Source organism: Dendrobates tinctorius, unplaced genomic scaffold (genome assembly GCF_039654945.1).
Source record: "Dendrobates tinctorius isolate UK_male_01 unplaced genomic scaffold, ASM3965494v1 ptg000162l, whole genome shotgun sequence".
Taxonomy (NCBI): Eukaryota; Metazoa; Chordata; class Amphibia; order Anura; family Dendrobatidae; genus Dendrobates; species Dendrobates tinctorius.
Genome location: NW_027361829.1, coordinates 57,613,196 through 57,637,343, shown reverse-complemented (window position 1 = coordinate 57,637,343; position 24,148 = coordinate 57,613,196). Strand labels below are relative to the sequence as shown.

The following is a 24,148-nucleotide window of genomic DNA, read 5'->3' as shown; positions in this document are numbered from 1 at the left end:
GGATAGGGACATAAGGCACAGTAGTGCGGAGTCGGTTCGGTGAATGTGCCGGGTATGGGGCTATGACGCGGCATTCACCGCGAATCAACGACAACAGTACAATACGTTGATGAAGGTCAATGTGACCAAAACGTCTACTGTATGTACTGGTTATTAAAATCATCTTTCACTGGAAATCACTATTTGTGTGTGCCAAGTCTTTGTATCATGGATATGGTAGCCCCCGACTCTTCCCCTACAAATGATGTTGGGGAGATAAGTATCTGACATGTCCGATTTCAGACTGCCAATCCTTTGGTTTTTGGCGAGATAAGCCACTATCAGGGCAGTCAGCCAAACCATCTTTCTTCCGACAGATACCTAGAGTATATATGGGAGTTTGCTTATCAGTGTGTGTCCAACTCCTACTTTCTCTGTGATCTCTAGTAGAACTAGCAAAACCTAACAAATATGCTTTGCCAATGGATATGTTTTAAAGGGAATCTGTCACCAGGTTTTTGCTGCCAGATCTGAGAACAGCATACTGTGGGGGCTGATGCCCTGATTCCAGCAATGTATCACTTACTGGGCTGCTTGCTGTTATTTTGATAAAATCCCAGTTTTATCTGTTGCTGACCAAGCAGTTCTCTGAGTGCTGAGTTCTGTATAACCCCGCCCACACCACTGATTGGCAGATTTTTTTCCCCATGTACAGCGTACACATAAATCTGCCAATCAGTGGTGGGGGCGGGGTTATAGAGAGCTCATGAATATACTTGACTACCTAGGACCAGGTGTACTAGTCATCTAGTGATAATCTCCTGGTGATAAAACAGAGATTTTATTACATTAAGCAGCCCAGTGTGACACATCACTGGAATTGGGGTTTCTGTCTCTACATTTTGCTGCTCTCAAATTAGGTGGTAAAAACCTGGTGACAGATTCCCTTTAGGCAGCAGACGTGGTTACACTGTCAGATCTCCACGTTCTTGTAACATCCCCTAAAACGCTACCATAACTTTTCCTTCATTTCTCAAAGTTTTCTTCCGGTCTTTAGTATAGAAAAGATATGGAGTCCTACATGTTTTTGGGAGAGTTTGTTGTTAACAGTAGTCAGCAATATTTGAGCTTTTTTTATCTTATCCTGTTTTTTTAGGATGCAAATAATTGTGAAAAATGTGAAAATTACAAGGATGGCGAAAACTGTGTGAAAAGTTGCGTGCCTGCCTATTATGGTGACAGTACTAACCTAGTTCCAAGATATGCCGATAAAACTGGAGTTTGTCAGTACTGCAGCTTAGAATGCAAGACGGGGTAAGTCACTTTATCATTTCAAGGCTTCATGCACATTGACCATTAACTTTATTACTGCGACAAAGAACAAATAAAGCCACTTTCTGAAATAATTTTTCTTATTCATTTTTGTGTCTGCAGATCTGTATGCCTCCATGGTAACAGACTACAATCAGATACTACACTCATGCTCTCTTTAAAGGGGTTGTCTGGTCTAAAACTGCAAGTCTGCAGTCACGCCATGTAAATGCAGACTTGTGAATCCTGACATTGCACGCTCTGCGCGCAGGGAGAGTTCTCTGGTGCTGGCATTGGGAAAGGAGGTGGCGTGACGCATGTGACGTATGTGAATTGCATACATACGGTCACATTCCGACTACACTATATACGGCTTCGCTCAATGCAAGTATATAGCGCGGAAACACTCTAGTTGGAAATATGCAAAGGTTACATGACCGCTCGCTGAAGGCACCCGAGAATCCTCACAGAGGGTGTCTCCAGTTTTAGGCCACGATCACACATTCAGTATTTCGTGAGTTTTTTACCTCAGTATTTGTAAGCCAAAACTATGAGTGGAACAATCTGAGGTAAAGTATAATAGAAACACGTCACCACTTCTGGATTTATCACCCACTCCTGGTTTTGGCTTACAAATACTGAGGTAAATACTGACCAAATACTGATAGGCTATGTTCACATGTTGCATTTTTCAGTGTTTTTGTAATAGAAATTTTCAGCTGCTTTTTATAGTACACCAACCTCTGTGAGATTTCAGAAATCTCATGCACATACCTTTTTTTTTTGTCCTCAGTATATTGTGCAATACCTTGGTTCTTGCAAAATGCGGCATTTCACTTCTTTCAGTGGTTTTTCAGCATTTTGAATGGTGCAAAAGAAAAAAAGCTGGAAAAACGCAGGTATCAGTTTTTGCCTCGTTTTTTTGTGCCAAAACCTGATAAAGTAGAATCAAATTTTTTATATGCACTAAACTTTATCAGCATGCACAAGAGACAAATGTACCGTGACCAAAACGCAGGAAAAAACACAAAAAAAAACCGCAACAAAAACTAAACAAAACCTGCTTTTTTGCCAAGAGAGAAAAACGCATCAAAAATGCAATGTGCGAACATAGCCATAGTGTGACCGTAGCCTTAAGGTACTGTCACACTAAGCGATATCGCTAGCAATATAGCTATAACTTGTGACGTTATAGCGATATTGCTAGCGACATCGCTGTGTGTGATACTTACCTACGACCCGCTCCCCCGCTGGTTATCGCTGATCGCGCGAGAACGTCCTGGACTGTTTCTCGTCATCAGCTTCCTGCGGCGCTTCCTGTGGAGACGACCGACGAGCGTGGAGCCGGGCGGGAGGACGCAGGATCGCCTAGTGTGACAGGTAAGTAGCGACCCCCGACCCCTGCGATGTCGCTGGTGAGATCTGCCTGTGTGGCAGCTCACTAGCGACCACTTAGCGATGTACCAGCGATCCTGACTGCGTCATATCGCTGGTCGGGATCGCTGGTACATTGCTAAGTGTGACAGTACCTTTAGACCAGACAACCCATTTAATCTTTGCTAAAAAAAACCCATCAAGATTACACAGATCAGGTGGCTGAGGGGTTGTTTGTATGCCACAAATGAGCTGCAGACACAAAATAGTAGGGGATTTTTCTAATCAAGAATATTGACAAAAAATATTCCTTTAGTGTAAAGGGCTCATTTCATCTCATGAAGTGATGGCATAGTGCTAGGAAATACCATCACATTGTGACAGCGGGGTCCAACATCTGGGACTGCACTGATCATGTGAACAAGGAAGCTGCAGCAATAGTTTCGTTGTGCGCCCTTGTAAGAGGATAGTGGCGCTCCCAGCCACCCTGCTCGAAAACAGGCAATCCCTGCATGTGTTGGGGCTGTTGAACAGCCGTGAGACATGCAGCCATGGGGACTCGAACATATTATTCGAGCACGCCGAAGACACTCGGTTATCACCTGAGCATGCTCAGATAACACCTTAGGCTAATTTCACACTTGCTTTTTTTTGCAGCGTGTTTTTCCCGCAAAAAAACGCATTGAAAAAACGCATACAAACGCATACAAATGCTGCGTTTTTTTCAAGCATTTTTATGAGCATGCATGAAAAAAACGCAGCATTTTTATGCGTTTGTATGCGTTTTTAGTACGTTTTTACCGCGTTTGCGTTTTTTCCAACATTAGGTGGCCCCTCACACTAACCCAAACCATGACTTTACTAACCCTAACCCTAACCCTGACCCTAACCCTAACCCTAACCCTGACCCTAACCCTAACCCTGACCCTGACCCTAACCCTAACCCTTAACCAAACCATACTAACCCTAACCCTAAACCCTAGCTAACCCTAACCCTAGCCCTAAACCCCCTTAACTAACCCTAACTCTAACCCAAACCCCTAAATTCCATTGTCCAACTAATGGTAAAAAAAAACCGCATGCGCAAAAAAAACGCATACATAAGCATGCCAATGCGCACATATGCGCACCCATAGACTTATAATGGGTGTCTTGCTGTAAAAAAAACGCATTGCGTGCGCATGCGTTTTTTTGAGGCAAGTCGGATGCCCAAAAAATGCAACAGGATGCATTTTGTGCGCCCGAGCGCATACCGCAAAAAAACGCATGCGCGGAAAAACGCATACAAACGCATGTGTATGCGCACATAAGCGCATCCCATGCAAAGTATAGGGGAAAAAAAGCATGCGTTTTTTAGCGCTAAAATACCGCGAAAAAAACCGCAAGTATGAAACCAGCCTCAGTTCTACATTGCACATGGCGCTCTAGGGAAGCTGAACGGCGGCCCCTGATTGTCACGCTGCTTACTTAGAAACTGCTTTACAGTAACTGAGAAATGACTGAGCAGAATCTTTACGACGCGTCAGAAGTAGACAACGCAAGGATTTATATTTATTGGTTAATCTTTTATTATAGTGAGAAATGTTATTTAAGTTAGGATGTGGCAAACTGAGCTATATTTTATAGCTGGACTCTAGTCTTTATTGCACTTATAAACTATGTGTCACATGGCGAGTGATAAAATATTACAGAAAACCTGTTTAATGTAATTGCTTTACAGTGATGGCTACCAGGGGCATAGCTATAGGGGTGTAGAGATAGATGAGGGCCCCAGAGGAGACTTTTCAAAAAGCACTACTACGTTTGGGTTCACGGGATATTTCATCTGCTCTATGGTATTGGGCGAGAGCCAGAATGTATTCACACCACTTCTCTTGATTTATGCTGCCATCTACTGACACTTTCAGAATGATGCCGTTACACTGTGTTGGTAATAGTACCACCCAGTATTGTTCTCTGTCCCAGTCAGGGTGTAATTCCTACAGCTGCTAAAAGTAAAGGTGTGTAAAAGTGTTTGGTTTTCTTCATCTTTTTATAGGTGTACAGGTCCTGGCATTGAAGGATGCAAACCTCCCGGGTAAGATTTCTGAATTGCTGACATGTATTTTTCAAGTTCACAAGTCCTAATGTTAATAGACCTGTAACATTCATACAACTGTCATTTTTGAGTTCCCACAATGCAATATTCTCCTGTAATGGAAAACGGTATGAAAGAACAAAGGTCATACCATGTTACTTAAAGAAACACTCACTAAAGAAAAACCCTTCCAAAAAAATGCATTTTATTAATTATATATTAAAAAAAAAGTATAAAGTGAAAAAGTGCAAAAGTGCAATGATACTAAATGACTAATAAATCACTTGTCAGAAAGGTGAACGATCCCTCCTTTTTAGGCCTGACAGACACCTTCCTGATTACAGAGGTTGGCACCCTAAGTAAATATATGAAGAACAGATGCCCCTAATTTCGGCTGTCCCTAAGCTTAACCTACATAGCTCTAGAGAGAGAACAGATAGGGGCCGACAATATCTCCGATATTGTACACCTCAACTGCAGGGTAGTCATTTACACTACATGTGTACAAAAAATGACTGAACACAGTGTGCCTATAGCACACCAAAATAATCGATTGCTGGACAGGAATCCCAATCAAAAGTAAATTCAATAAAGCAAAATTGAGTCCTGAATGGGAATCATATGAGATTCCTCTGGTACGTAACATATTTGATATTTCATGACCTGAAGTAGGATCCTATATACATATCCTAATAGGTTGCAGAAATTGCAGGAAAAAAAGGGGGTGCAAGATAAATAGAGACCAGTGTAAGAAAAGTGTGCTGCGTCCCTAATGCTGGAGCCCAATGTGCACCTTCCTAGTTGTGGAGGTTGGCACCCTAAAGTGACAAGAGATGGCGCCCCTGCTCGTGCGTCAGCTGTCCCTAGACTGCCCTACATTACCCCTACATTAAGACGGATAGGCAACAGGTAAGATACTGTATGTACCAATGCATATACAGGGAGGTATATAAATCTAAATGGTAATGATGTATAATTGCCTCAGATGGTGTTCCCTTAGTAAAAAGGTAGATATGTACCGTACTTGAATCTATGACATAATACACCTCTATAGTGGGTGTACACCACTAGAAGACAATGGTGTTCTGTTGTTGCTAGTAAAAGAATCCCATAGGTACATAGAGATGTTAATGGTCACATGCGGAAAAATACGAAAAAATAGGTCAATTTTGCAAATATACCATACTAGAATATATATAGCGGTGGTTACCTAGTAATGTACAGTCACGGTAATATATTGATAATGGGCCAGTATCCTTAAAGATATCCACATGTAAAAATTATTGATCGCAATAAAGCGATACAAAACCCAGGATTAATGCACTGTGAGTAAAACTTAAACTACCATATATGCTCTTACACGTGAGACATTTTGGTACATAGGCAATGTTTACAGTAGCGACCATAGGCTTATTACTCATCTTTGGATGATACTGCTTAACAAGGGCTTATTATTCTCAACTCGACGCATTTCCCCCATTGGTCATGTTTCATCAGGAGATTACCAGTGGATAGGCAGAATATGGGACCAATATCCTGATCAATTATTATACTCCCAGCTGTCATCTTCATCTGTTATCTGCGCCACTCCTGTCGGTCTCCCAACAGTTTGTGACCTGCCGAATCTCTCCAGTGTTTGCTGGACAATCTGGTAGTCACAACTCAATGTAAGTGTATGTGAGCCGTAACGAGGCCAGAACGAGGGTTTCATAGACTTACACTGAGAGCCTGTGCCTGTTACCTCTGACTTCGGGTCAAGCAGAAGTTACAGTCACAAGATGGCAGCAAGGAACAGGAGCAGTGTCGGGAAAAGCAGAATATGTCGGATGGTATGTATATTAAGGGCAGAGAACTTAGATTAGCGACACCACTCCAGCCTTGAAATAAAAAAACACTGGACTGGTGCTTTAAATATCTGTCATATTTTACACAGCAGAATTCTCCGCTTCAGCTTTTAGATCTGAGATGTATTGTCCACATCTCTGAAGATTTCCAATCGTATGTTGATAGGAGATCTGAGCACAATACAGTTCCTGTTTTTATTGAGAGTTCACTGTGCTCCTTTTTTGATAGATGTAAAAAATAAAGCACCGGCCCTGCGACTGAGTTAGAATCACACATTGATTAATGCAGGAGACAATCATCCATTGGCTTTCTTGAAAGAACTGTGTCAGATTTTCCAGCTGACTGTACTGTCACACTTAGTGATGTACCAGCGATCCCGACCAGCGATATGACGCGGTCAGGATCGCTGGTGCATCGCTAGGTGGTCGCTAGTGAGCTGCCACACAGGCAGATCTCACCAGAGACATCTCTGGGTACGGGGGTCGCTACTTACCTGTCACACTAGGCGATCCTGACGTCCTCCTGCCCGGCTCCACGCTCGTCGCTCGTCTCTCCACAGGAAGCGCCGCAGGAAGCTGATGACGAGAAACGGTCCAGGACGTTCTCGCGCGATCAGCGATAACCAGTGGGGGAGCCGGTCGGAGGTAAGTATCAGACACAGCGATGTCGCTAGCAATATCGCTGCTGCGTCACAGGTTATAGCGATATTGCTAGCGATATCGCTTAGTGTGACAGGCCCTAATGTAGGAGCTGCAAGAAAAGGCTTCAAGCAGTTTAACAAGTAAAGTCCCCATCGTTTAGACAAAGAGTGAAACCCCAATCGATATGTGAATTAACCCCTGAGAAATACAATTTGAAATCTGCCATCTTTTTTTTCCTATATTGGGCTCAATCTAATATGTGCTGCTTTGTAGCCAGCTGGCAAAATTCACTGTGATAGAATAATTCTCTGTTCCCTTTCATCTCACTGCAGTGTTTTGGTTACTAGACTTTTACCAGATTTGATAAAAAGAAATATTCTGGTGTAATAGTAATAGACACAATAGTATATCTAATATATATTATTTTGTAAGGTTTTTTTTCGAGGGGTGACGCCCTGGTCTCCTGTTCAAAAAAAATGCTTGCAAGAATTTTTGTATGCAAATGATCGAAGGATTCAATATACTATCAATACATTCCTGGGCAGGTTCCCTGAGTCTTTGCATTTTTCAATAATGGCCCTTTGAGACAAACTACGAAGATTATTTATAACAAAATATTTTCCCCTTCTTAGATCTAAGGTGGCGTACATTGCTGCTGGTGTTGTTGGAGGCATTCTTGCAGTCGTTGTGCTAGGACTGGTGGCATTTTTCTTTATTCGAAGAAATCGCATTAACAGAAAGCGTACACTCCGAAGATTACTGCAAGAAAGAGAGGTGCGGACATCGCTGATCATTTGCAAATGAAATATGGATAAAAGCATAAGCAATCAAACAATATAAAATGTAAAAAAAAACAAACGAATGATCTAAGTTTGTAATGAAGAACAGTCATATCATAAACCTGTAAAGATGAGCCATTTTAGGTTCAATATTTACCAGGTTTGTCCAGTTTATGGCAAATTTTGCAAATTAAAAGGGTTGTCTTATTTCAGATAATGTTCAGCCACGACTGCAGGTTGTTAAAAATAAGAAACTGTGTTGTACTCCCCTTCCTTGGATCCACCAGCGAGTCTATGATACTGCCTCCTGTGTCTGGTATTGGATGCGGCACTGATGTCATATGGACAGTGCCGGCAATCAATCAGCAATCTCATCGGCTTTGACGTTGTTGATGGGTCGCCCCCTAGAGCTGCTGAGCTGAGTGATTAGCTGCCGCACGTCGTCAGTGTCGCAGCCAATACCGGACACTAGGGCCAGCAGCATAGACTCGTCAGCCCAGGAAGGTGAGTCCAGGGTGGACCGCAGCCAGGGCCGAGCATTATCTGAAAGGGAGCAATGATTTTAAGCAACTAACTAAATGAAAGCAGGTTTCAATTCTGCACCATCAACTGTTCATACTGCATTTTTTATTATATGTACAGTAGCTGATATATTGTAACAAACTACCAGAGAAATGAGAGCAGCCGCTGCTGATGAGCTCAGCCCACAGGTTGCCTCTACTTGGATACATTTGGGGTTTGCAAACTTTGAATGTTCTCACTCACCTACTGCAAACTGATATCTGATTCATCAGTCTACCCCAGAAATCTGCTACAAGATTTTTTGAAATGCAAAATATTTTGTGCAACTCATGAATTTTACATTTCTACTTATTTTTTTTCTCCTCCTAAAAATATATTATAATTTGTGACAATTATTATTGAGAAGTTATAGGATATTACAGTATCACAATATTTCATTGCAGCTAGTGGAACCTATTACACCCAGTGGTGAAGCTCCAAACCAAGCACTTCTTCGAATCTTGAAAGAAACTGAATTCAGGAAGATAAAGGTCCTTGGGTCCGGGGCATTTGGTACTGTATATCAGGTATGATGTTGGGGAGAGATTATATAGGACAGCTACTGTTCTAAATTTTGTTTTCTTCACAGAATATCCTTTGCCATTTTGCCAACAGATGCTAAAAAAAGTTGTTAATAATAGATTTGTTTAATAGATGTTTTACATAACAGTTAGGGCCTGAATTATTAAAGCACCACTCCAGCATTTTTTTTACTTTTCAGTGCTGGAGTGGTGCCACTAATCTAAGTTTCCTGCCCCTAATATTAAACTCACCGGTCGCCATCTTCAGCTCTTTCCGGCACCGCTCTGGTCCCATGCCACTGACCGGGAGTCAGAGGTAACGGTCACAGCAATGTAAGACTATGAGAGCCTTGTTCTGGCTCTCGTAGACTTGCATAGAGAAGTAACTTCCTGCTTGTCCAGCAAACACTGGAGCTATCCGGCAGGGCACAACCTGCAGAAGACTGACCAGAACAGCACCGCAAACAGAAGACGGCAGCAGATAAGTATGATACTAGGTACAGGCAACTAACTTGATTAGTAGCACCACTCCAGTGCTGCATTTAAAGATAATCACTGCAGTGGTGCTTTAAGATTGACATTTTGTACATCTGTCTGAATGAATGCAACCACTGGCGTATATTGTACCAAATTCATTAAGAGGCATATGCCACTTAATGAATTAGGTGCATCTTACATGCATCTCCGGCAGAATTGAATTCCACCACTAAAAGAGGCTTAAATTTTGATGAATAGGGCATGTGGCCATTGCCATGCCCCATCCCGCCAAATACGCCAAAATCACAAATTTCTGTGCAACTTTGAGTTGTTTGAAAATTTTGCAATATTTCAAAGTGTTTTACACCAGAAAACTCTGACACCTTGATGGCTCAGGTCTTTACACATCCAACGACTCTTCTAATAATGGCAGTCTCCAGTGTCTTATTAGACAACTGTCCTAGTATACCAGGATTTGTGGAAAATAAATCTTCATTATTCATGAAAAATATTCAGAATTGAGAGTCCTCAGTGGTTGATACCTTTTAATGGCTAACTGAAAAGATGGTAACAAATTGCAAGCTTTCGAGACTGCTCAGGTCTCTTCATCAGGCTAGACTAATACAATTTCTTCAGATGTTGTATTAGTCTAGCCTGATGAAGAGACCTGAGTAGTCTCGAAAGCTTGCAATGTGTTACCATCTTTTCAGTTAGCCATTAAAAGGTATCAACCACTGAGGACTCTCAATTCTGAATATTTTTCTATCTACTGGCTAAGATGGTACAAAGATATATATCTTTCCTGTATCATTATTCATGAAACATCTTCACTTTATTAACAAGGAATTGAAAACCAGTGACTAATTCACTATAAGCATGTACATATTTCATAAGTGTCTATATTTTGCTAATTGACTTCATCTGCATTATTAGGGTCTTTGGATTCCAGAAGGTGAAGGTATCAAAATTCCTGTTGCTATCAAAGAGTTACGTGAGGCCACGTCACCTAAAGCCAACAAGGAAATTTTAGATGTGAGTATCAATGTACTAAATGGACTTAAAATTATTATTATTATTATTATTATTATTTATTGTTATAGCGCCATTTATTCCATGGCGCTTTACATGTTAGGAGGGGTATACATAAAAACAAGTACAATAATCTTAAACAATACAAGTCATAACTGGTACAGGAGGAGAGAGGACCCTGCCCGCGAGGGCTCACAATCTTCAAGGGATGGGTGATAATACAGTAGGCGAGGGTAGAGCTGGTCGTGCAGCGGTTTGGTCGATCGGTGGTTACTGCAGGTTATAGGCTTGTCGGAAGAGGTGGGTCTTCAGGCTCTTTTTGAAGGTTTCGATGGTAGGTGAGAGTCTGATATGTTGTGGTAGAGAGTTCCAGAGTAGGGGTGATGCGCGAGAGAAATCTTGTATGCGATTGTGGGAAGAGGAGATAAGAGGGGAGTAAAGAAGGAGATCTTGTGAGGATCGGAGGTTGCGTGCAGGAAAGTACCGGGAGACGAGGTCACAGATGTATGGAGGAGACAGGTTGTGGATTGCTTTGTATGTCATGGTTAGGGTTTTGTAATGGAGTCTCTGGGCAATTGGGAGCCAGTGAAGGGATTGACAGAGGGGAGAAGCTGGGGAATAGCGGGGGGACAGGTGGATTAGTCGGGCAGCAGAGTTTAGAAAAGATTGGAGGGGTGCGAGAGTGTTTGAGGGGAGGCCACAGAGCATGAGGTTGCAGTAGTCAAGGCGAGAGATGATGAGGGCATGGACTAGGGTTTTTGCAGATTCTTGGGTGAGGAATGAACGGATGCGTGAAATATTTTTGAGTTGAAGTCGGCAGGAAGTGGAAAGGGTTTGGATATGTGGTTTGAAGGAGAGATCAGCGTCAAGGATTACTCCGAGGCAGCGAGCTTGTGGGACTGGGGAGAGTGGGCAGTCATTTACTGTAATTGATAGGTTCGTAGGGGGGGTCACGTGAGATGGGGGAAAGATGATGAATTCTGTTTTGTCTATGTTGAGTTTCAGATATCTAGTGGAGAAGAAGGATGAAATAGTGGACAGACATTGAGGGATTCTGGTTAGTAGGGAGGTGATATCTGGTCCAGAGATGTAGATCTGTGTGTCATCAGCATAAAGATGATACTGAAAGCCATGAGATTCTATGAGCTGTCCCAGGCCAAAGGTGTAAATAGAGAACAGCAGGGGCCCAAGGACTGAACCTTGTGGGACTCCGACAGATAGGGGGCGAGGTGAGGAGGTGGTGTGTGAGTGGGAGACGCTGAATGTCCGGTCTGTTAGGTATGATGAGATCCAGGAGAGGGCCAAGTCTGTGATGCCGAGGGATGAGAGGGTCTGTAATAATAGGGAATGGTCCACTGTGTCAAAGGCAGCTGACAGGTCCAGGAGGAGGAGGACAGAGTAGTGTCGCTTGCTCTTGGCAGTTAAGAGGTCATTGGTGACCTTAGTAAGGGCAGTTTCAGTGGAGTGGTGTGACCGGAAGCCAGATTGTAAGCGGTCGAAGAGGGAGCAAGAAGAGAGATGGGAGGACAGTTCAAGGTAGACGTGTTGTTCCAGTAGCTTGGAGGCGTATGGGAGAAGTGATATAGGGCGATAGCTAGATACAGAGGATGGGTCAAGAGAGGGCTTTTTGAGGATAGGTGTGATGGAGGCATGTTTAAAGCTTGAGGGGAAAACACCAGTTGTTAGTGACAGGTTGAAGAGATGGGTTAGGGTTGGGATGAAGACTGTGGTGAGGTTTGGGATGAAGTGGGATGGGATCGGGTCGAGTGCACAGGTGGTGAGATGTGATCTTGAGAGTAGAGTGGAGAGTCGATCTTCTGTAATGGTGGAGAAGTTGGTTTTGAAGGTGGAGGGCTGGGAAGTCGGGAGGAAGGGCTCTGGGGGTTGTTGACCAAAACTGTCCCTGATGTTATCAATTTTCTGCTTGAAAAATGAGGCAAAGTCTTCAGCTGAGATGAGTGGGGAGGGAGGAGGTGCTGGGGGGCGGAGGAGAGAATTGAAGGTGTTGAATAACTGTTTCGGGTTGTGAGACAGGGAGGATATGAGAGATGAGAAGTAGGTTTGTTTAGCTGTGGCGAGTGTGGTCTTGAAAGTAGTGAGGGACTGTTTGAATGCGATGAAGTGCTTGTTGGAGTGGGATCTTTTCCATCTGCGCTCAGCAGCCCTGGAAGCTCGCCTCAGCTCTTTGGTCAGGCTGGTGTGCCAGGGCTGTCTGTTGATTTTGCGAGTTTTGGTATGTGTAAGTGGGGCAGCGGATTCCAAAGCTACAGCTATTGTGGTGTTATATAGAGCGGCAGCGTCATCCACATTGTGTAAGGAACTTATATCTGTAAAATGATTTGGTCCATCTCCAAATAATACATTTTTGAGCCAAATTTAAATTTTGCTCCGTCTTCATTGATTGCCAAGGTTTACATCTATTTTTCTGGCTAACACGGTACCACAATATTATTTTGTATTGTACATCGCAAGGTTTGCGTTAAATTCTGTGCATGTTATTCAACACTACTCGGTATCATTGGTGGTATGGCAATGTGTTACATGAAATTCCTTCCAAATCGCTACACATTAAAACTGAGCTCATGAAAAATCTGGTCTGGTGACAAATTAAACGGCTCTTTTTTCTCACCTTGCAGCTCTATGTAACCACAATTCCCATAGGCTGATTTATTTTTTTTTAACAAAGGGCTTTTTGCAGCAGATTGCGACCAAATACCAGGCATAGTTTTAATAGATCACAATGTACCTTCGCCATCTCCAAGGTAAACAGTTGGAAACAAAACACAGTTTGTTCTTTAGTTTCTGGAAATCTGCAAAGGCTGAAGAAGTTGCAGGCTCTGTGTTTGGAGTGGAAGGCTTAATGGCATCACTCCATGTAATATGTAACCATGATATACAATAATATGGAGAAAGAAAGATCCTTTGTTTAGTTGGAATTTTCAACTTCGTGGATACTTTGGGACCATTTGGGCATCCTGGATGTTGTAGTCTTATTAGAGATAAAGGACAATAGGCTGAAGGACGGTGTACTAATAGTATTGCATGCTGAAGTGAAAACTATGTATTTTAAAGGGATTCTCCACTACTTGGACAACCCCTTCTGAATCCCTATGCTTCCCCAAATTAAAATCATAACCAATACTCATCTCCGGTGCTAGCACCATTCCAGTGGTGTCGGCACTGTTTCTCCAAGGGCTCATATGACATTGTTATGTCACGCAATACTTGCGGCCAATCAGTACTCCCTCTTTATTATGGTGTATACTTACTTTGTTACTGTCTTCTCAGTGCTCATGTAGTTCCAGTGTCCCTGCGCGATTCCCATCCTCCTCCCCTCCGGCATGGACGCTGGCTCACTCACCATCTCAGTCAGCGCTTCCTCCTGCTGCTGTGGACTCCCAGGGTCCGCTCCTGTCTGGTAGATCCCCGGGCATTGTGCTTAAGGAATTGTGAATTGTCCTAACGTGTCTCCAATCAATAGCTAGGAGACATTTATTATTTAAGGCACCTCCACCTGTTTGGAGGTGCCTGAGCCACATGTGCTTTCAGTTTGTATTCATGTTGTATCTGTGTGTTTACTAGCTGTGCCTGCCAGCACCAGCCGTGACCACCTGTATACCTGCCGTGTCCACCTGTATACCAGCCATGTCTGCCGGTACTGGCCCGGCACCTGCCTGTGCCTGATGTGCAATCCATTCCTGGCCGTTCCTGCTCCCTACCTCTTTGGGGGTCAGCTGCCATGTGTCCGAGGTCTGTCCTTGAGTAGCCCCTGGCATCCATCTAAAGAAAAGTCTAACCCCACTACACCCCTCCAGGCTCTTCTCAGTCCACAACACAGTAGTTACACTACCACTTGCATTACAGGTCACAGTATCAGTCTATACAGGGGCAATATTAACAGTGCGAAAAGACAATATTAATAGTTGCCAATTTATGCTTCCATAAAATCTTGTAATGAATATGTAAAAAAATTGAACTTTGTGCAGACAGAAATCTTTAGAGGGTCAGTACAAACAACAACTACAAAGAGCATCTCACTGAAGAGGATGTTCATTACATAGAAAATCCATTGATTTCAGTGACATCAAAATGTACCAATCCAACACTTTTAATCTGCCATCAATTTTTGCTAATAATTTGGTACTTTTCTCTTTAAATGTGTCTGGTTCTGATACACTTCCCTTCCAAATATTTTTTTCATGGAATCCACCAACATTTCCTGTATTTACCAAGAGCTCAGTACTGACACATAGTTGCAACATCTGCCAATGACCTAAAGTCATCTTCCCTGTTTTCAAGAGAATAGAACAAAATGTGAATGGCATATGGCTTGTCATGTGTGCCAGGATCGCTAAAGTTTGTAAAGTGAGTGTGGCAATTCAAGGGACAAGAAGCGCACCAAAGTTTAATCTATGGAGCAAGCATTTAGTACAAATGTGGTAAATGAAAGGGTTATCTCAGTGAGGTATTGATATTTTTTTATTTTTACAGGATTTATTTTGAAAGGTCATTTTCAAACAACTTTGTTTTAGAAATTGTAAATGTTTTTTTCTTCAAGGTTAGTAACTACTGGAGCAGAGAGTTTGATAAGAATCTCTTACTCTGAAGGACCATGCCAATCTATTTACTAGAAGCACCACCTGTTCATTTCAATTTCTATTACACCCTTTAAAATTAGTGTACTTACTTCCCTCCTCTCTGTTCTCTTCAGCCTCCAGATATTTAACTCTCTTCCTGCATCTTGTGCCTCTATTTCCTATTATCGATCCCATGTTGCACCAGTTCCATATGCCGTGAGCAGTACATCTCTGCCTGCTGAGAGAACAATGTGATTATCACTCCCCCTTGTTCTCCTAAATAAGATAAAAGATTATATGTATACAGGCTGTATTGTCATCATTTTCATTGTAACTGAGTGACAGGAGGTGTCTAATCATAACTAGTATCTGTGATAGTAGTTTCTGCTTTCCAGGAGAAAGTGTGTGGTACAATCTGTGTAGTTCTTGTAACTAAGGCTATGTTCACAAGTTGCATGTTTGCTGCATTTTTACTGCTTTTTTATGCAAATTAATAGCTGCTTTTTACAGTACCATCAAAAGCTATGATATTTCAGAAATCTCATGCACACGTTTGTTTTTTTCCCTTACTGAATTGGGAAACTGCTGCTTTTTAAAAAAAACTGCAGCATTTCAATTATTTCAGCACTTTTGCAGTGTTTTTGTCACCCATAGAAAAGAATGTATAAGTGCTATAAAACAGTAAAAATGTTGCAATCACTTTTTTAGCGTTTTAGTGAAAAAAAAGGCACAGTAGGATGTGAAACCCATTTATTTTTGGGATTTTCCCAAGTTTAAAGCAAAATGTCTCAGTGTCTTCATATGAACATTGCTGTTAGTATTAGTATAGCTGAATTACACTCACTGGCCACTTTATTAGGTACACCTGTCCAACTGTGTGTTAAGACTTAATTTCTAATCAGCCAATCACATGGCGGCAACTCAGTGCATTTAGGCATGTAGACATGGTCAAGACAATCTCCTGCAGTTCAAACCGAGCATCAGTATGGGGAAGAAAGGTGATTTGAGTGCCTTTGAATGTGGCATGATTGTTGGTGCCAGAAGGGCTGGTCTGAGTATTTCAGAAACTGCTGATCTACTGGGATTTTCACGCACAACCATCTCTAGGGTTTACAGAGAATGGTCCAAAAAAGAAAAAAAATCCAGTGAGCGGCAGTTCTGTGTCCGGAAATGCCATGTTGATGCCAGAGGTCAGAGGAGAATGGGCAGACTGGTTCGAGCTGATAGAAAGGCAACAGTGACTCAAATTGCCACCCGTTACAACCAAGGTAGGCAGAAGAGCATCTCTGAACGCACAGTGCGTCGAACTTTGAGGCAGATGGGCTACAGCAGCAGAAGACCACACTGGGTACCACTCCTCTCAGCTAAGAACAGGAAACTGAGGCTACAATTTGCACAAGCTCATCGAAATTGGACAGTAGAAGATTGGAAAAACGTTGCCTGGTCTGATGAGTCTCGATTTCTGCTGCGACATTCGGATGGTAGGGTCAGAATTTGGCGTAAACAACATGATAGCATGGATCCATCCTGCCTTGTATCAACGTTTCAGGCTGGTGGTGGTGGTGTCATGGTGTGGGGAATTTTTTCTGGGCACTCTTTGGGCCCCTTGGTACCAATTGAGCATCGTTGCAACGCCACAGCCTACCTGAGTATTGTTGCTGACCATGTCCATCCCTTTATGACCACAATGTACCCAACATCTGATGGCTACTTTCAGCAGGATAATGCGCCATGTCATAAAGCTCGAATCATCTCAGATTGGTTTCTTGAACATGACAATGAGTTTACTGTACTCAAATGGCCTCCTCAGTCACCAGATCTCAATCCAATAGAGCATCTTTGGGATGTGGTGGAACGGGAGATTCGCATCAGGGATGTGCAGCCGACAAATCTGCGCCAACTGTGTGATGCCATCATGTCAATATGGTCCAAAATCTCTGAGGAATGCTTCCAGCACCTTGTTGAATCTCTGCCACGAAGAATTGAGGCAGTTCTGAAGGCAAAAGGGGGTCCAACCCGTTACTAGCATGGTGTACCTAATAAAGTGGCCAGTGAGTGTATATTAGTGATATGTGTTAAAGTGAACAATACCTGACCAACTCAATGGCCTAACAATGTCTTACGTAAACTGTGCCAATTTTGCCAAAAATGTTTTATGGTGTCACATATATCTGCATTGGTGACCTAACACTTTGCATTGTTCACGCTGGTATGGTGGAAGCAAATCTGAACTTTGGAATCCTGAAAAACACAGTAAAAAATCCAGCAACATTGCAGTGTGAATAAATCAGAAGAAACTGTGGGGCGGGATCTTGGGCCGCGCGTCCACGCAGGCGCGATAAGGAAGACATCATGTGATGTCAGTGGATGGGCAGCACTAACTGCGCATGCCCAAGAAAAAAAAATAACAGCGCAGGCACTAAGAAAATAAATGAACGCTGCAGGGGCGGCGCCAAGAAGAAATTACTGATGGATGTGAGGCGTCTGTGTCCTGGGGGAAAGATCTGCCCCCAAGGACAAACTTCAGGTATAAGTGACAAATTTTAAAAACGCTTCTTTCTGCGGTGGAGGGGATGCCAAATAAAAGAGCCACCTTGACAGAATGCAGCATTAGTGCTGCATAAGGTTGCTCTTTTAGTTAAAAACACCTGGAGGGGGTGACAAGTTCCTTTGATGGGCATTCTTAAGGGCTGGTTAAATAAAAAACCTTCCTTTCCAGTTCAGTCATAGTAGTCAGTGTTGTCTAATAAAAAATGTCCAAGTAGAGACCCCGACTTTTCTGAGTTGAAATCGGTGGGAATCTTAAGGTATGAAAAGGATGAATATAGGGGTTGATCCGGCATGATACGTTAAAGCAACGGACTCATTTGAAGAATTCATTTGTGCATTATTCTTTCTTTACGTGGAAATAAAAAATCATTAAATTCGGCCATAAACTTAATATTAGTTATTAGCATCTGAATAGGTAAAAAGTCAAAAGTCAATGGTTGATCTGATTGGTTATAGAAAATCTATGGATCCACCATAGTTCACACTCTCACAACCCGGACCCCCAAAAATCTAAAGTACAGCCAAAACGTTTAAAAGTTTAATTAAAATTTAAAGGAGTTGTTTGTCACTATATAAAACATGGCTGCATTCTTTCAGATATAGTGCCACCGCTGACCTGGGCTTGTGTCTGGTATTACATCTCACACACACAACCCATGGTTAAGTGTGGCATTTTTTCTGAAGACAACAGACTTGGTTTTCCGGGGCCATACCTTTAAGTTTCCCCAAGTTTCTTTGTTATCAGCTGTCCCGAGGTTATAACCAGCTAAAACTGTGTTCTAAAACTTACTATGGCAACTTGGAAATCCGCCCTGAATGTCGGCCTGTAATGGCCCAAATGTAAGAAATAGACATCTGCAGAGTTTCAAGTGTTTTGGGCAGGTTTTATACATGTTCACGTGTATTTCCCAGCATTCATATCCCCTAGGCTCCTACAATGTCTCTTGCAACAGCAAATCTTGAAGGAAACTTTCTGCTAACATGCCTTTGCCAGCTTATGTTGGCTCCCAAATTAGTCCACCAACGCCTGAGTCAGAGCCGCAGGAAATAGCCAGTATTACATTTTATTGGAATAGGAAAGCGTGTTTTGTTTGTATAACGGATTTATGGAAGATTTAAGGTAAATAGGCAAATGTCCACCTCGAGATTTTTGCGTCTTGGTTACTGTTTAGACAAAAAAGTCACTGGAATGTTTGCTATTGTCGTCCACCGTGAAAGGAATTGTCAACTTTAAATAAAAAGACTTTGGGAAAAAAATTTTGTGGAACTTACTATAGATGAACCGATCAATTTGCGGGACTCCGGTCTAGCATCTAGGTTAGTGATACCTGGTAGCTGGACAGGAAGCCCACGAATCTCTTACCTTCCGGTGTCCCCGGCACCGCATTTCATGTGTCAGGACCGGTGTTATGTCATCTGTGTGTCACGTCGCACAGATGACATCGATCCAGTTCTGACAAATCAAATGCCACACCGGGGACTCTGAAAGTTAAGACGTTTGTGGGCTTCCTGTCCATCTACCAGGTATTACTAACCTAGACGCTAGACCAAAGTCCTGCAAATTGATCCGCTCATCTCTAGAACTTTCATATAATTGATCCGCTCATCTCTAGAACTTTCATATAATTGATCCGCTCATCTCTAGAACTTTCATATAATTGATCCGCTCATCTCTAGAACTTCCATATATGTATTATAGGCTCTTCTGCACATGTTAGTTTTGCCTTCCTCACAGACTGCACAGTTCTCCTCTCCACAAAAGAACTGATGATGGAAGAGAAGGTGACCAGATCTATCCATTAGCCTCTTCTTCTAGAAAGATACGGCACACAGGAAAGCTGTTTTTCAATTGGACGAGGCAGATGGACAGGTCTGGTCACATACTACTCCATCAAATAACATTCTGAGAGAGGAAGAACTGTGCAGTATGTGAGCAAGTCTGTAGTAAAACGAGAGCAGAAAACTAGTCATTTTTATTAGTATATTAGTTAGTGCTACAAAATCTGGGTACCAACACATTTGTTAAATAAAACATAAAAATAAAATGGACAGCCCCATTAGGTGAATGTGTAGATGGAACCGCCGGAAATGAATGGAACCTATACACGATAAATATACAATGTAAAACCTGAGCTATTACCCCCCCGCGGTCCAGCGATGCCTCTCACCTCTACTCCGATGATGCTGTACGGCATTGCCGCTGATACTAACTTTTGCTGACTTGTGAAGAATTTAATAAAGAAGTGAACTATTAACTAAAAATTGTAACACTGCCTGACCAACAATACATCAGCTATTGCCATAATAAACCCATATGGTATAAGGGGCTACAGTAATTAGAAAGGATTTAAAAAATAAGAATGAGCTCTAGTGCTTGTTTCCTAACAGCAGCACAGATACAGTGTTGTAGACACAGAAGCACAAGCTGGTAGAGGTTTGCTAGGAATGTATCTTGGTGCCAGCACTGCCTGCAGCTTCACAGATGTCTGTGTGTTATGCAAACAATTCCTGACTGCGGGACAATTGCCAAGAGAGCAGCATATTCACTGTGAGGATTGCAGTCTGATAGCATGAAGTAAACTGGTTACATACTGCATCCTACCTTTTTGTCTTCCCATCAGAAAAAAACCAGAGGAAAGTAGACAACCATTTCCATTAAAAGGGGATGTCCGCATTTGGGAACAATTTTCTTAACTTAAATGCATGTATGTGGGTTAAAAAATATATTTTTTTTAAATTATGGTGCATTAAAAATGTATCCACTATTTGCCTTCTATAGCCCGTTTATTGCACTGTCTATTGCTGGCTGCAGAATGAGTGAACTAAGAATCCGTCAGTGAGCTCGTTTAGGCAGTCGAGTTTGTAACTCTTTTAGCCCTCTTTTCCTGAGCTCTTTTCAGCTGGTTTATAGCCACTGACTACATATCAGTTCAGTTTAACGTACAGAGAAACAAAGAGTCTGTAAAAGCCAGTCGGTGCCAAATTTTTAGTTGAATCCAACTGCAAAGTGATTTTTAGCTCAAAATACATATACATGTTAAAAACAATCCCCAAAGGTGGGCCACCCTTTTAAACAGAACTTGTTCATTGAACCAACTTTGTAGATGAAATTAACTTAATTATATAAAAGACTGGTATCAGACTTGCGTCTTCGTTATCAGAATAAGTGGCAAGTCCATGTGTCTGCCAAGTCCAGTGTCTGACAATAAGTCTCCTGGGAATAGAAAAAAACAGAGTGAGAATATGTGATAATGATCAATGATAGGGGAGATGGCAGGGAGCATGTGCAGTAGGACACTCCGCCGCCGCTGTGACCACACACTGTCAGGCTAACTCCTGGTCACAGCGGCGGAGCGTCCTACTGCACATGCTCACAATCTGAGCAAATCTGAGTAAATCTGGCCAAATCTGAGCAAATCTGAGTAAATGGCTGCACATCCAGTTGGAAGAATGTCTCAAGTGGGGTACCACAGGGCTCTGTCCTGGGCCCTGTATTGTTCAACATCTTTATCAACGATTTAGATGAAGGAATTGAGGGTAAACTGATTAAATTTGCTGATGACACAAAGCTAGGAGGGATAGCTAATACTAGAGAAGAGAGAGAGAGGATTCAAAAAGATTTAAATAAACTGGAGAAGTGGGCAGCAACTAACAGAATGGTTTTTAACAGGGAGAAATGCAAAGTACTACATCTGGGCAATAAAAATGAAAAAAGCATATATAGAATGGGAGGAATAGGGCTAAGTGACATCACATGTGAAAAAGACTTGGGTATACTAATAGATCACAGACTGAATATGAGTCAACAGTGTGATGCAGCAGCAAAAAAGGCAAATGCAATTCTAGGATGTATTAACAGAAGCATACAGTCTAGATCACGTGAAGTCATTATTTCCCTCTACTCCTCTTTGGTCAGACCTCATCTGGAATATTGTGTCCAGTTTTGGGCACCACATTTTAAAAAAGACATCAACAAACTGGAGCAAGTTCAGAAAAGAGCGACCAGAATGGTGACCGGTCTGCAAACCCTGTCTTATGAGGAAAGGTTGCAGGATTTGGGAATGTTTAGTTTGCAAAAGAGAAGACTGAGAGGAGACTTAATAGCTGTCTACAAATATCTAAAGGGCTGTCACATTGTAGAAGGATCAACTTTATTCTCATTTGCACAAGGAAAGACTAGAAGCAATGGGATGAAACTGAATGGGAAGAGACACAGATTAGATATTAGAAAAAACTTTTTGACAGTTAGAGTGATCAATGAGTGGAACAGGCTGCCACGAGAAGTGGTGAGTTCTCCTTCAATGGAAGTCTTCAAACAGAGGCTGGACAGACATCTGACTGGGATGATTTAGCGAATCCTGCTTTGAGCAGGGGGTTGGACCAGATGGCCCAGGAGGTCCCTTCCAACTCTACGATTCTGTGATTCTATGATTCTATGATTCTGCGCTATTACCATTCTGGGACAGTTTTCGGGAAAAAGATGGCAATCTTTTTCATGTTAAAAGTGATTACCTCCATAGACAAAATTAATGGGATTTGATAATTATAAGATTACGAAATGTATTCCTTATTTCTTGTTCCCTGAGAACAACTTTATCATAGGATGACCAGTTCCCAGGGGTTCAGTGATATGATGTGTACACGTGATGGCACTGTACAGGTGAAATATTATTATCACGGGTTCTTTCTTCTCTCCTTCTAGGAAGCTTTTGTCATGGCCAGTGTTGATAATCCTCATGTGTGCAGATTGCTGGGAATTTGCCTAACCTCCACAGTCCAGTTGATCACACAACTCATGCCCTTTGGTTGTCTCCTTGACTATGTTCGCGAACATAAAGACAATATTGGCTCCAGACATCTTCTCAACTGGTGTGTGCAGATTGCCAAGGTAAGGTGCACATTAACTACTTTTCCAGTATGTATCAAATTTGTATGTATTATACTACAAAAACAGCCAAGAATGTTACAGCCCATCATTCCATATCTAATTCAGGAATTGTTACTGTTCATTCTGTGAACACAGGATTGATTTCAGGCACTTACAGGGGTGTTCCCATCTCCAAGATCCTATCCCAATAGGTAGTAGGTGTAATAGTAATAATAGTAGCAAATACCTCCAATTAGAAATGTAGTATAGTTCTTCTGATTCACTGTCGATTACCTCATGTGCAGGGCATTGCAGTAGCTTAGGTATCTATGGTTACGATCACTGGCAACTAAATGTCACAATATGAGTGGTTGCAACCATGGCTACCTAAGCTACTGCAATGCCCTGTACATGAGGTAAGTAAGCGACATAGGAAATCAGAAGAACTATGCTACATTGGAGCTTTTTGCTAATATTATTATTATTATTACACTTACTACATATCGGAATAGGATTTTGGAGAAAGGAATACCCCTTTAATACACTTCTTACCCCACGAGTTAACAGTTTCTTTTGGCGTCTTTATCTGTATCAAAGCTGTAGCTTTGATACTCTTGTCAGATTAGTGATTTTCTATTTCTATTCTTCTATCACAATAGGGAATGAATTACCTTGAAGAAAGACGATTAGTCCACAGAGATTTGGCTGCACGGAACGTCCTTGTTAAAGCTCCCCAGCATGTCAAGATTACAGATTTTGGCTTGGCCAAGCTTTTGGGGGCAGATGAAAAGGAATATCATGCAGAAGGTGGAAAGGTAAGATGGGAGAACATAGTAACTATACATAGGTTACTGTGCCATAACATATTGACTGATCTTCTGTGATAGTTAGCATATTAAATTTCAATAAATTATTTACCGTACATACTTATGTATAAGCCGAGGCACCTAATTTTGCCACAAAAACTGGGAAATCTTACTGACTCAAGTGTAAGCCAGGTATGCATAGCCCCCTCATCCCTATCCTGCTATGCATGATTCCTCATCTCCATCCTTGTCTGCATGGCTCACTATCCCCATCCTACTTATTATGTATGGCTCCTCATCCTTATCTGCATGGCTCCTAATCCCCATCCTTCTCTGCATGGCTCCTTTTCACCATCCTTGTCTGCATGGCTCCTCATCTCCATCCTTGTCTGCATGGTTCCTTATCCCGATCCTTGTCTGCATGGCTCCTCATCTCCATCCTTGTCTGCATGGCTCCTTATCCCCATCCTTGTTTCGTTGCCAGCAGCTCCAGCGGCCAAGTGATCATGTGTCCTTGCCGCTGGGAATAAAAACTATTATAGGGTTCAGAATGCTTAAAAAGTAATATCCTTATCACCAATACTGGCAGCTCCCATTTCAATATTTGCACAGCCCCTACTGGTATCTTCTTCCTAAATCTTTTCTCAACACTTCAAGGTCTATGCATGCATAGCCAATCAGTGGCTGAGGCGGGTCACCAATGTGGCCATTGATTGGCTTAGTAGACATTCCGGCGATTTACAGTGTATCGCAT

General features: G+C 42.2%; 1 protein-coding gene across 1 annotated transcript in view; it reads left to right on the top strand.

Annotated features, from left to right (window-relative positions):
* Nucleotides 1–24,148, top strand: part of EGFR (epidermal growth factor receptor) — a 278,427-nt gene that overhangs the window by 230,709 nt on the left and 23,570 nt on the right. Inside the window, exons 15-21 of the mRNA XM_073550044.1 lie at nt 1,136–1,293; nt 4,703–4,741; nt 7,860–8,001; nt 8,972–9,094; nt 10,499–10,597; nt 22,424–22,609; nt 23,248–23,403. Of these exons, the coding sequence (XP_073406145.1) occupies nt 1,136–1,293; nt 4,703–4,741; nt 7,860–8,001; nt 8,972–9,094; nt 10,499–10,597; nt 22,424–22,609; nt 23,248–23,403 (903 nt within the window). The remainder of the gene's footprint in view (nt 1–1,135; nt 1,294–4,702; nt 4,742–7,859; nt 8,002–8,971; nt 9,095–10,498; nt 10,598–22,423; nt 22,610–23,247; nt 23,404–24,148) is intronic.